General features: G+C 44.4%; 1 protein-coding gene across 6 annotated transcripts in view; it reads left to right on the top strand.

Moving 5' to 3' along the window:
- The window catches only part of LOC134491916 (zinc finger protein 91-like), a 485,354-nt gene that overhangs the window by 4,976 nt on the left and 467,341 nt on the right, over window positions 1–13,037 (top strand). For 2 of the 6 annotated variants that reach the window (XM_063295993.1, XM_063295994.1), the window contains exon 2: window positions 4,772–8,256. In XM_063295993.1, coding sequence (XP_063152063.1) covers window positions 4,772–6,383 — 1,612 coding nt within the window. In that variant the 3' untranslated portion in view covers window positions 6,384–8,256. Of the gene's footprint in view, window positions 1–168; window positions 654–985; window positions 1,107–1,238; window positions 1,322–2,987; window positions 3,115–4,413; window positions 8,257–13,037 lie in introns of those variants that run through there. The other 4 variants (XM_063295991.1, XM_063295992.1, XM_063295985.1 and 1 more) reach the window with 4 other exon arrangements.

Genomic DNA, 13,037 nt, shown 5'->3' with positions numbered 1-13,037 from the left:
TTTTCTTTGGCAGAGCTAGATATCTGTAATTCTAAGTCTGTTTCCTTTTCCTCCTCAGGCGCAGGAGCTGAAACCTTTTTTTCTCCTTCTGCAGGTACAAAATAACTCATGAGCAGAGAGGGCTGAATGGCTGGTTGAGGCTTCTCCGGGGCTTCTGGACAGTGTAGGTCCTGGGAATGAAAAGACCTCTGGAGAACCACGAGATCTCTTGGCCACATTTGGAGTTGTGTTAGAGGAGGGAGAAAATGGAGGGACAACACCTAGCATGCAGTGGAGGTGGAAAAGGCCCTCTGGATGTTTATTCTGGGACCTGTGGGGAAATCTGGGCAAAAACGGGGGAGAGGGTCCTAGAGGAGGAAACCATTATTTCAGAAATCCACTTTGGGAGTGTCCGTTATCAAGAGGCCAAGGGGCCCCGCAAGATTTGCAGCCACCTCCACCGCCTTTGCCACCAGTGGCTGCAGCCAGAAAGGAACACAAAGGCGCGGATGCTGGACCTGGTGGTCCTGGAGCAGTTCCTGGCCGTCCTGCCGCCCGAGATGCAGAGCTGGGTGCGGGAGTGCGGAGCGGAGACCAGCTCCCAGGCGGTGGCCCTTGCCGAGGGCTTCCTGCTGAGCCAGGCGGAGGAGCAGAAGGAGCAGGGAGAGATGCAGGTGAGAGACCTTCATTTTGGGACTAGAAAGGGGTGTTAATGTTACAAACAGTGTTGGGGTTCTTAAATGTCTCATTAACATAGCATGAAGACATGTTTAACTCAATGGTTCTACTGTTATTAAAACCAGAGTGGTTGAGAGTCGGGTGGCATACAAATTTAAATGATGATGATGATGATTTCCAGAGAATGTATTTGGTTCAGTTTTTTCCATTCTTCCTTTCTCTTCCTACTGTGGACCGAGGGTGTTGCAAAGTTGTGGGGAGAGAACAAGAACTCACTTTTTCTTGTAGGATGATTCTCCTTTCTTCCTATGTGCCACTTCCCTTCCAGAGGCCATTCTTGGACATGGTCCCTGACCATTCCAAGGGAATGCAAGATCCATCAGATCCCTCTCCAAAGCAGCTTTCTAGGGAATTTGCCAAGGAAATTCAACATCAGGACACTTCACTAGGTAAGAATGGGTTCCTTCCAAGCAGTGTGAAGTTCTCCAGAAAGGTTACAGGTTCCTCTCATTCTCTGGGTCCCGTCACCTATAATTTTGCTTCTAAAAATTCTTTTTCTACCACTTTTGTCTCCATTACAGAGGACAGAACAATTCCACTGGTCTTTCTAGGATCATCCCCTTGTACTGGTAGAACTGAAAAAGTAGCTGAATTACCAGCTCAGGTAGGAGGGGGAGCTTCAGAGAAGGTGCTGAGAACCGTTTCAGGCCTTCCTGTTCGTTGTGGGGTTGAAGGAATAATATTGTTGCTTCTCAGCAACATGGATTGGGGAAATGTGGGTTCAACTCCTTGACCCTCAGCTTAGCTTACCTCTCTGCTGGTTAAATATTCAAATATTCAAAATTCAATTTTCTGTTGGGCAGCATGTCATCTGTGTACTGACAGCACTCCACCCAAATCCCTAGATCCCTAAATCATCCCTAGATGCTGGCTGGGGAATTCTGGGAGTTGAAGTCCACGTGTCTTAACGTTGCCAAGGTTGAGAAGCACCGTTCTAGATGATACCTGGGCGGTTTCATTGAGTGGGGGCAGATTTAATCCCTGATAAGATAGCATAGGTAAAGGTAAAGGTTTCCCTTGACGTAAAGTCCAGTCGTGTCCGACTCTAGGGGGCGGTGCTCATCTCCGTTTCTAAGCCTTGGAGCCGGCGTTGTCATAGACACTTCCGGGTCATGTGGCCAGCATGACGACTCGGAACGCCGTTACCTTCCCGCCGAAGCGGTACCTATTGATCTACTCACATTTGCATGTTTTCGAACTGCTAGGTGAGCAGGAGCTGGGACGAGCAACGGGAGCTCACCCCGCCGTGCGGTTTCGAACCGCCGACCTTCCGATTGGCAGCTCAGCGGTTTAACCCGCAGCGCCACCGCGTCCCTCTTGATAAGATAGCATAGCAATGCATTTTTCAAAAAGGGTAGGGCTTTGATTTTGGGGTCATGGCTGTCACCTTGACTTTTTGACCCTTTCCCCCACAGATGCCCCTGTTGCCCTGTTTGGTTGTAATACGCATCATTGCTTTTATTTTGAAATTCTTCATTTAATGTCTTCAATCTAAGTTTTCAGTTTGTTTTAATTTGGTTCCGAAAGTTTTCACCATATATTCCTTGTTCTGTTCCTTCAATATTCAGATCATTTCTGTACAGTTTACATTGTTTCCTGCTAGCCTTTGGGTGCCTGACTTATAGTTGTCACTTGATATAAGTATTGTAAATATGCTGGTCTATGACCATAACGAAGATTGGTTTGATTTTTGATTTGATACGTAAAAGAGTCCCTGAAGATTTTTTTTTCTCAGAACGTATCAGGATTGAGACTTTAGAATAAAGTGTATGAGCGTCACATTCCTTTCTTTTTCATCTTACTGGTTTGAGGGTGTTCTTTGGTTTGTCCGCACCTAAAATGCCACACAGAAATCTTGCAGCACAACCTTCAGCAACTCTTAATTGTTGTAAGCCACCCAGAGTCCTGCATTTGAGATGGGCAGCTGTATAAATCAAAATAATAAATAAGAAGCTGTCAGGAAAGCTGGAGCCACTAAGAGGTGGTGGGCCTGGATCTGGAGGGGATCCAGAATAGCGTTGTTGTTGTTTTCCTGAATGTCACTGAAAGTCCTACAGAAACAGTAAAGTTTCTTAACCTTCCACAAATGTTCCATCACACAGGGGCCGGGATTTCTGCCCATTTTCTCATATAAGATTTTGCATCCTTCAGAAACACCCACGTGGTCCTCTGCAGATCTCTGCTTTAGAGATTGGTCGTCAACGGGAGAAAACTGACAAGTCGTTTCTTGAGCTGTTTGTTAACGGGGACACCATTTTTCCTTTTTTTAGGGTCTCATATCCTTTGAGGAGGTGGCTGTGTATTTCTCCGAGGAGGAGTGGTCTCAGCTTAATCCTGACCAAAAAGCCCTCCATGGGGAGGTCATGCTGGAGAATTCTCAGAATGTGGCCTCTCTAGGTAAGGATGTCTGCTGGGCCCTCAAATACTTAGAGGAGGCATTTTGTGGTGGGATGAAATTGGCTATTTCTGGTTAAAAGATACCCTTGCTTCTAGGAAGGGGTCAGTAGCTACTTTGGATGAGTCGTGGGACTGATTCTCATCCAATATTTGAGCTTTTTCCTTTTCAGCTTCTACTTAAATTCACCAACGAAATATTTCACATTCAGTTTAGGGCTAGATCAGTGTTTTTTCAGCTTTTAAGACATGTGGAATCAATTCCCAGAATTCCCCAGCCAGCATGGGTCTTAAAGTTGCCAAGGCCGAAAAACACTGGTTTAGGTAATGATAATGATGATGATGCTAGTTTATACTGACCTCAGCTTGTTTTGAACCAGATGCCTTCCTGTTTGTCATATGCGCCAGATTATTTATTAATTTCCCTCCCTTGTTTTCCTTTTCTGCTGTAAGCGATGGGGTTCTGGACAAAACACTGTAGTTTTTACTCCATGATAATGTGATTTCCGATAATAGACCAACCATTCTGTCTGCGATCACCCTGACAGGGTGGCATGCTCCAGGTTCCACCACTCATGCATCTGGTGAGACCCAGGAAATGCCTCCTCTGTTGCTGCACCTGCCCTATAGAATAGCATTCTCCCAGAGAACTGAATGGTCCTGATCCTTCCTTCTTTCCAAAAGACTCTGAAGATCTGGCATTCCCGGCCCCCCACCCCCACCCCAGTGTTGGTTCAGGAGGCTTTTTTGAGCCAGTTTTAATTGATCCTGATTGTCCCAATATGTCTAATTACTTTTCTCTGCAACTGTGTGCCTGTGGTGAAAGGAGATTGAATAGCAGATGAAAGGTAGTCCAGGAGAAGAAGGAAAGCATGGGTAACGCTTGTTTAGCCCTGCCGTCTGCTGCAGTTGTCTCTCTGGGTACCCCATGGTTCCTCAATCTTCAGTCTGAACTCTGCTGAGAATTGATAGGAAAATACAAGGAAGGAGAATTGATTAATGGAAGAAAAATTGTAACAGCATAGATGCACTTTCAGTTTAAGAATCTAAAGAGTTCTACTTCTTATAAAACAGAAGCTATACATTTCCATATTATGAAATTTTATACTTATGAACTTGATGGTAACCTATATCAAAAGTCCAAATTCAGTAAATCCTTTTATGTTGATCAGCATGACAGACTTTCAAAATGCTGCTTAGTCTTGGTCAGCCTTCCAGCAGGATGTTTACAGTCACTTCTTATTCTTTAACCTTTATTTCTTTCCCTAGCCTTGCCACAACTTACTTTCTTTTCCTTTTAAGGAGCGAATGAGCAGCAGAATGAGACTTGCAAGGAACCATTCCAAACAATCCCGCCTGAGAAGGGAGTAGAAAAAATGGAAAATAAAAAGGAAATAAAACGTCAGGAGAGAAACGTATCAAAAAGTGGAACTAAGAAACGCTCAGCTTCCCAGTGTGCTCCAATTCATGACTTTCTTGCGCGGCAAAATCAGGCAGGAAAAATTAGAAGAAAGTGTTTGGGGAGCAGAGTGAAAAAATTCAAACAGAAATTAGACCTAAATAAACATTACAAAACCCATACTACAGAACAATATGAATGTAAGGAGGATGAAAAAAGTTACACTGGGACCCTTATTCTTCCCTTACATGAAAGGGACAGTATGGGAGATAAACCATATAAATGCATGGAGTGTGGAAAGAATTTCAGATGGAATTGTCTGCTTATTTCCCATAAAAGGACCCACACAGGAGAGAAACCATATAAATGCACAGAGTGTGGAAAGAGCTTCAGTCAGAGCAGTAACCTTGTTTCCCATAAAACAATTCACACTGGGGAAAAACCATACAAATGCATGGAGTGTGAAAAGAGCTTCAGCAAGAACAGTTCCCTTACATCCCATAAAAGGATCCATACAGGAGAGAAACCATATAAATGCACAGAGTGTGAAAAGTCCTTCAGTCGCAGCAGCCACCTTAATTCCCATAAAAGGATACACACTGGTGAGAAACCGTATAAATGCACTGAGTGTGGAAAGAGCTTCCGTGAAAATGGGTCCCTTACTTCCCATAAAAGGATCCATACGGGAGAGAAACCCTATAAATGCATGGAGTGTGGAAAAAGCTTTAGTCAAAGCAGTCAATTGATTTCCCATAAAAGGATCTACTCTGGAGAGAAACCATATAAATGCACAGAGTGTGGAAAGAGCTTTAGTGAAAATGGGTCCCTTACAATTCATAAAAGGATCCATACAGGAGAGAAGCCTTATAAATGCATGGAGTGCGGAAAGAGCTTCAGTCAGAACAGCAACCTGATTTCTCATAGAAGAATCCACACGGGGGAGAAACCATATAAATGCACGGAGTGTGGAAAGAGCTTTGGGGAAAATGGCTCCCTTACTTCCCATAAGAGGATCCACACACGGGAGAAACCTTATAAATGCATGGAATGTGGAAAGAGCTTCAATACAAGCAGCAACCTGTCTTCCCATAGAAGGATCCACTCAAAGGAGAAGCAGTATAAATGCATGGAGTGTGGAAAGACTTTTAGTCAGAGTTCTTCACTGATTTCTCACAAAAGGATCCACAGAGGGCAGAAGCCCTATAAATGCATGGAGTGTGGAAAGAGCTTCAGATGGAGCAGTCACCTTACTTCCCATAAAAAAATCCACACAGGGGAGAAGCCATATCAGTGCAGGGAATGTGGGAAAATATTTCGAAAAAGCAGCTCCCTTATTTCCCATAAAAGTATCCACACCGGAGAGAAACCCTACAAATGTTTGGAATGTGGAAAGAGCTTCAGGTGGAGCACTCAGCTTACTTCCCATAAAAGGATCCATTCTGGTGTGCCATACAAATGTCTGGAGTGTGGAAAGAGCTTCAGTCAGGGAAGTCATCTTATTTCTCACAAAACAATCCACACAGGGGAGAAGCCATATAAATGTCTGGAATGTGGAAAGAGCTTCCGTGAAAACGGGACCCTTAATATTCATAAAAGGATCCACACAGGGGAGAAGCCATACAAATGCCTGGAATGTGGAAAGAGGTTCCGTGAAAATGGGTCCCTGACTTCCCATAAAAGGATCCACACAGGGGAAAAACCCTACAAATGTATGGAGTGTGGCAAGAGCTTCGGGAGTAGTAGTAACCTTAATTCACATAACAGGATCCACACCGGGGAGAAACCGTATAAGTGCACGGAGTGTGGAAAGAGATTCCGCCAGGAGAGTCACCTTACTTCTCATACAAGGATCCACTCAGGTAGTAATCCATAAAAATACTAGGTTTATTTGGTTCAGTTTGTACGTACTAGGTCTTTCTGGTCTGGAATGATACTTTCTCTGAATACGTGGTGATGCTAAATTAAGAGAAGCAACTCAGAGGGTTTGTGCCTTACGTTTCTCATGAGTTTCTTTCTTTCTGATGCATAGGAGAATGAGAATTAAAAAGCGTCAGGTGTGCTTTCATCAAGCATGAAAAAAGACGTTTGGGAATCCATGGGGCCCAAAATAAATAAAATAACATAAAATCCTTCATAAAGTATTCATGAAAAAGCAGTCCTTCACTCCTGAACGTACTATGGTCGAGGAGCTCCTTCTCATCAAACAGGACCATAAACTGGGTATCAGCCAGATTTTAAAGATGCTTATAAAATGATAGAGCAAACATGCATCGGTTTTGCAGATGATGGGAGATCAAGTCCCTGTAAGACAAATACAGGATACAAAGGAATCTGGAAAGACAAATAGGTTTGCCATGAAAGCAACAAGTTCCCTCTTTTCCTTTTCTTTTTCTTCTGCTCTTCCTCTTTTTTTTCTTTCTTTGCTTTTCAACAGGACTTTCCCCTTCTGCATTCTTTGTTGCACCAACTAGAGCTAAATCTCACATTGGTGCAGGCTGTTTCCTGCAGTTTCTGTTCATCCATCTAAAAGAGAATTTGTACCGTATTTTTCTCTAAGAAAATTTATTTGAAGTTTTTTTTTTTTTTTTGCTTAGAAGGCTTAAAAAAATACTGCTTATCCGCTTAATTCCCTTAACCCTCTGTTCCACATCACATGACAGAGCCAGGCACACATTGTATTTTTTTACTTTGTAAAAACCTGGTTTTATTTTTTTTTCCCTCTATCCCATCTTCTATGGTCCCTTTTAAATAATTATTCCTCTTGTTTTAGCTGCCCTGCCATATCCAAGATATATTTTTTAAAATGGTGTTTGACTTTGCATTTGTTAGCCCTTTGCAGAGTTTAATTTTAATTTTAGGAGAGCCGCATGTATAGAATGAAGGGATTTATTGGAATGAAACTAATGAATGATTTGGGCGGTGTGTGTAAGAAGGAAAGTATTGAACTAAGATGCCAGATGAGACTGATGGAAACCAACTGATGGAAGATGAGACAGTAAGATGAAATTGGACAGACATGAGGAGGGTAGTTATTGGTAGTTAGGAGGGATGAGTAATCAAGCCTGTGGTTGCTCTTGGACTTATGCCCAAGGCCAAGGAAGTCTCTGCTCAGCCTTGGTGATGTGTCAGTTGTGGCCCTATCTGGGTCAAAAGACAGGGCAAAAGGGACTCTCACAAATCACCAAATAGGTGGACTGCTGTAATGTGCTCTACATGGGGTTGCCTTTGAAGACACCTTCAGAGCTACATCTGGTACAGAATTCAGTTGAAAATGACATTGTTGAAACCAGCTATTGCAGAATGACACCTATTTTGGGGGTCAGCCTACAGGCTGCCAGGCCTAATTCAAGGTGTTATTACCTACAAAGCCCAGTTCAGAATGGCCCAGGATTACTTTAGGAACGGTTTATCCAAAATGTGTTAGCCCACCTGTTAGATCATCAAGAGGAGCCCTATTTAGGGTACCATACCAATGTCAAGTGAAAACATGGGCAGAAGACAGGCCTTTTCAGTGGTGGCCCCAACTCTGTGCAGCACACGGGAGATAGATTTGGCCTCTTTTCTCCTAATCTTTAGGAAGCTTTTGAAACCCTTTAAGTGGGACTTTTAGGCCTAGACAGGAAGGAGGGTACCATATTTTCTTGTTTCTCCTGCTGTAATTGTTATATAGTAAATGTTTAAGATTCTTGTGTACTGCCCAGAACTGTATAATTAGGGCAGTAAAATGAATAAACAACATTTAGAGACATTTCTGTTCCATGCAGTTTTGTATTGTGTGAATTCAGCACTCTTGGGCAGACCCTAAACTTGAGTTAACAGAGCTTGCAAGGCCAAAGCCAAGCAAACCTTTGTAAATCATGATCTGTGGCTTTGTGTGTTGTGCAGACTCAGCCAATACATATCCCCCTGATCCTCTTTTGTAAGTCCTGTTATAGTGAACCTGTTCTGTGCAGCTGAGCTGTGCGCTCACCAAAGCTGATGTCCTAATAAAGCTGGTTAGTCTTGAAGGTGTTACCAGACTCCGTGTCAATTTTGCAGCCCACGTATGCCATTTAGGAGCAGAGGCTGGCACAAGTCTCCCGTCTGGTTTTGGAACCCTAACCCAGAGAAGAGAAGAGTTTACTGCTGTCTCCTCAAAATGCTTTTTTCATACAAGGAGCATGCACAGTGGGCAAAGGAGCTTGCAGGGAGTACACCTGGGTACAAAGCAGCCATCTGGCACAGAAAGGGATGGCCTTGATGCTGCCTTCCTGGCTGGACAGATCAACTTCTCATTCCTCTGTGAGCCCACGGGAATGATGCTTCAGCTGGTTCTCAAAGAGCCTTAATAATCTGGAGGCACCGACCCAGAGAAACCATCTTGTAATTGGTAAATTGTGATTTGTTGCTTAGCATGTTCAGTGAACCCGGCTGATGGTCTCTCTTCGCACAAACCATAATAGGGTCATGTTCTGTCTCCCAGATGGCTTCCAATCGCTTTATCCCTATTAAATTTTTCACAAAAGTCCCCACCATTTCATCCCCCGCCCCCCAATAAAATGGAAAGAAAAATGAAAAAACAGAGACACACTCGGTCGCTGTGTGAGAGCGGTTTCAGGTTAAGCTGTATAGCCTTTCATTTTCAAAGATACTAGTCCTCATTAGTAAAAAGGGATCAGACTATTTGAGAGCTGTTTTGGATGTTGGATTGGGATGGAGGAGAGCTGGGTTCAAATCCTCACCTTTCCCCAAAATTTTAAGCTTGGATATAATGAGAGTAAACAGTGCACTATTTATCCATCAAGGAATATTGTTGTCTCCTTCCAACTGCATTTGCATCGTTTCAACGGCTTAAAGCAAGTTAAATAAATTGGCCAATTACATTTACCAAAAAGACACCCCCCCAATTTAAAGCTCTGTGAAGAAAGCTAAGCATATTATACGTTGACTTAAAAGAAGGCTTGTTGTGGAAAAGCGCTCTGTAAAAAATGTACGGCAAATGGACCTTTAAAACAAAGAAAGCATTAAACAAAGGAGCGTGAAAAGCATTTTCCGAGTTCCCATCATCTCAGCAATAGTTCTAGCTTCCATTATCTGTGTTCCTGCCTTGGCTCCTTTCAATCCACCGGGACGCCCTCAACTCTTAAACATGGTGAGAAAAGCCATAAAGGAAAGTAAAGGAGGAAGCTGAAAGATGGAGGCCCTGATGAGAACGAGGTGGCCAGAAAGGGGGCAGCAGCTGAGAAAACTGGCCGGTCCGAGGTGGATTTTGCTCCCCTCAGGACCGATGGCATGAGGGAAAAGTTTCCTCAGATGCGGCCGAGTCGGAAGAGGAGACAAGTCGGGGAGCCCAGCCAGGAAGAAACCGGCGGCGAAGGTGAAGAAAAATTAAAGTCTTGGATGAAAAAGCAATAGAAAGCAGAAACTAAAAAAAAAAAGACAGACCAAACTCTGTAGGAAAGGATGTCGCTCTAGAGTGGCCGTAGGGGTAGGCAGGAGTCAGGACCAAAGAAATACCAAGATCGGCGGTAAACAAATATATTGGAAATATAGAACAGAAAGATGTGAAAATACAGTGAAATCGAACTTCAAAGAATGTAGTACAGATAAAGAGCTTAGAAAATATTTAAAGTAGAAAATCGTTTTAGTCTTAAGATTAAATTCTGAACTAGTCGAAGGCCTTTTAATTTACAATTCCTGTTTTTTTTAATTTTATTTGCAAGCTTTCCTTTTCTGAAATAAAAGTCTCTCCCCAGGCAGTGAAGGGAGAGACACAAAAACGGAACCACCCCAAGTCTGCAACGCTTGTGGCTCTTGAGTCTGGCTGGGTCTGGTTATTGTCCACGACAGGGAGGGACCCCTGCTCTGGGGAAGCCCTCCCCTTCCCTCGCTTGGGGGTCTGGAGCCGCCAGAGAGCAAGCAAGGTGTGGGGGGTCCAGGGGATGCGGGGACCCCCTTTCCTTGGATGATGGACCTTGACCCGGCCAGACCCTCCTGGTCCCCAAACCCTCAGGCTGGGACTGCTCCCCGCAAGCCTTGCGGGGGGCTGAGAGGGAGGGGGGGTGGCAGGCAGGCTCCGGAGGAAGTCCTTTTGGGGGAGGGGGAGACGGGCTCCCTCCTCTCAGGAAAGGGTCCCCAACTGTTCCCACCGGTCTGGCCGTATGACCAGGTCCTTTGAAGTCTCGGCAGGAGAACTCAGCAAATGGAAGCCAAAAACACAGCAAGAAAAGGCCTTGGTGGGACTCAAAGGGGAGCCTGGGAAAATCTGTCCACATTCACTGCACCCAGGAGGTTCCATATTGCTACCTTGTTCATTCCTTCTCACAGCAACAGCTTTGCTCTTTGGAAGATGAGGTGCAACCTGACCATCTTGCACCCCCTGTTCCAGACTGAGGAACAGCCCTTGCGATGTCTATGGTTGCAACAGAGGCGCCATCAACGAGTTAAACTGAGTCCCAGCAATGTCCTACAGAGGCCAGACTTCCAGCCAGGATCCTCACTTCCTGCCTGGTGGTCCTTGGGGTTAAGTTAGGACTCACAGACCTGGGTTGCAAAACTAGATGGCCACAATGCAGCTGCAGTGAGATACAGAAAACCTGTGTAGTGTGGCTTCATTCATATACAATCTAACTATTAGCAGGATGCAAATTTTATTTACTTATTTGCTAGGCATATATGCTGCTCCAAGCTCTTGAGTCCTCTAAGCAACGTACGTGCCCGACGCCTGTAAATCAGGTTAAAATGTACAAGGATACGATAATAAAACACAGTAAATACCCATTACATTAACAAATGCCAGAGGAAGATTGTTAAAGCATCAATCCCCAAGGCCTCCCAGAGCTCATTTGATGGCCCATGTAACAATTTAAGTATATACTGTTGAAGACAACTCCAGGACACAGGACCACAAACAATGGGGTAAAATTTCAAGGAAGCAATTTTGATTGGACACCAGGAAGAATCTCCCAATGGCAAGATATCTTCGCCAATGGAAGGGACTGCCCTATGAGGTGGAAGTCTCCTTCGTGGGAAATGTATAAATGAGGCTGGATGGCTATCTGTCCAAGATGCATAGTGCTGGATCCCTGCACTGGGCAGGGAGTTGATGATCTCTCCAGATTTCCACCCTTACATTCTATGCCACTTCGGAAGGCTTGTGAGCATTATAGATTGTCTGTTTTTATACTTCTAAATCTAGAATGATTTTCAAATTTGAGATATGGAATACTGAAAGATACCTCAAATGATTCAACTGAATTTAATTAGGCTATTAAATAGCAACAATTTTGGATGCAAGTGCCAGACTTGTGACCTTCCAACCTCAGCAGCATTGATTCTTCTGTAGCCATGAAAGGGCACAGTACAGTACTCTTTATGATGTGTGTGCGCCTTTGAGTCATTCTTGACTCCTGGCGACCATCTGGACCAGCCCCTGCAATTTTCTTGGCAAGATTTTTGGGAGTGTTTTTCCCTTGAGTTCTTCTTAGAGCTGAAAGAGTGTGACTCACCCGGTTGGCTTTGTGCCCGAAGCGCAACTAGAATTCACAGTCTCCTGGTTGGTAGTCTTGTGCCTTAACCACTACACCAAACTGGTTCCCTCATTTTCATTGACTCTCCTTAAATTCCAACCCTTGGAATAAATTTGAGAAAACATAGGGATCTGCAAAAAAGCAATGAATCAGAACAAAACTAACCTGTAAACATCAAATTTCCCAGCATGAAAATGTGTCTATTTCCATCTAGACTTTCTATGTTTGAATGGTTTTCAGAGGCCAGTGGATTAACCATGTCCCGCAATCAAGTCTTATTTGAGAAGTGCCCCTTCAGTTCCACCTTTGCACTCCCATCCCAAACCTCTCTTAAGTCTATAGTAAAGGAAAAGGTTTCCCTTGACGTTAAGTTCAGTCGAGTCCGACTCTAGGGGGCGGTGCTCATCTCCGTTTCTAAGCCTTGGAGCCGGTGTTGTCCATAAGGACCCATCCGTGGTCATGTGGCCGGCATGACGACACGGAATGCCGTTACCTTCCCGCCGAAGCGGTACCTATTAATCTACTCGCATTTGCATGTTTTCGAACTGCTAGGTGAGCAGGAGCTGGGACGAGCAACGGAAGCTCACCCCGCCGCGCAGATTCGAACCGCCGACCTTTCGATCAGCAAGCTCAGCAGCTCAGCGGTTTAACCCGCAGCGCCACCGCATCCCTTAAGTCTATAGTTTGGTACTAACTTTCTGAAGACCAACAAAATGCCACAAACATGCAGGTTTTGTGTGCTCCAATTTGTGTATTCTGAGCACCAGGAGCTGCAAAAATCAGGATGGTGGATATAGGACTCATCCTCATGTCATTTGTCACGGTACAGACACTTTACTCTGGGGGGGGGGAATATGTCCTCTCTCTGATCCCCGCCCACTGCATGGACAGCCTAGAGCCATCCTCAGAGCTGTTCTACTTTGGAAGTGGTGTTTACCTTCTCCTGACAAACTTCCCATGCAGAGAATCTCAGGAAACTTAGGGACAAGCCTTGGGTTAACTAGGTCAGGGACAGCAAC

Source organism: Candoia aspera, chromosome 2 (genome assembly GCF_035149785.1).
Source record: "Candoia aspera isolate rCanAsp1 chromosome 2, rCanAsp1.hap2, whole genome shotgun sequence".
Taxonomy (NCBI): Eukaryota; Metazoa; Chordata; class Lepidosauria; order Squamata; family Boidae; genus Candoia; species Candoia aspera.
Note: the sequence above shows the minus strand (reverse complement) of the source record. Positions and strands in the feature narration are given on the sequence as shown.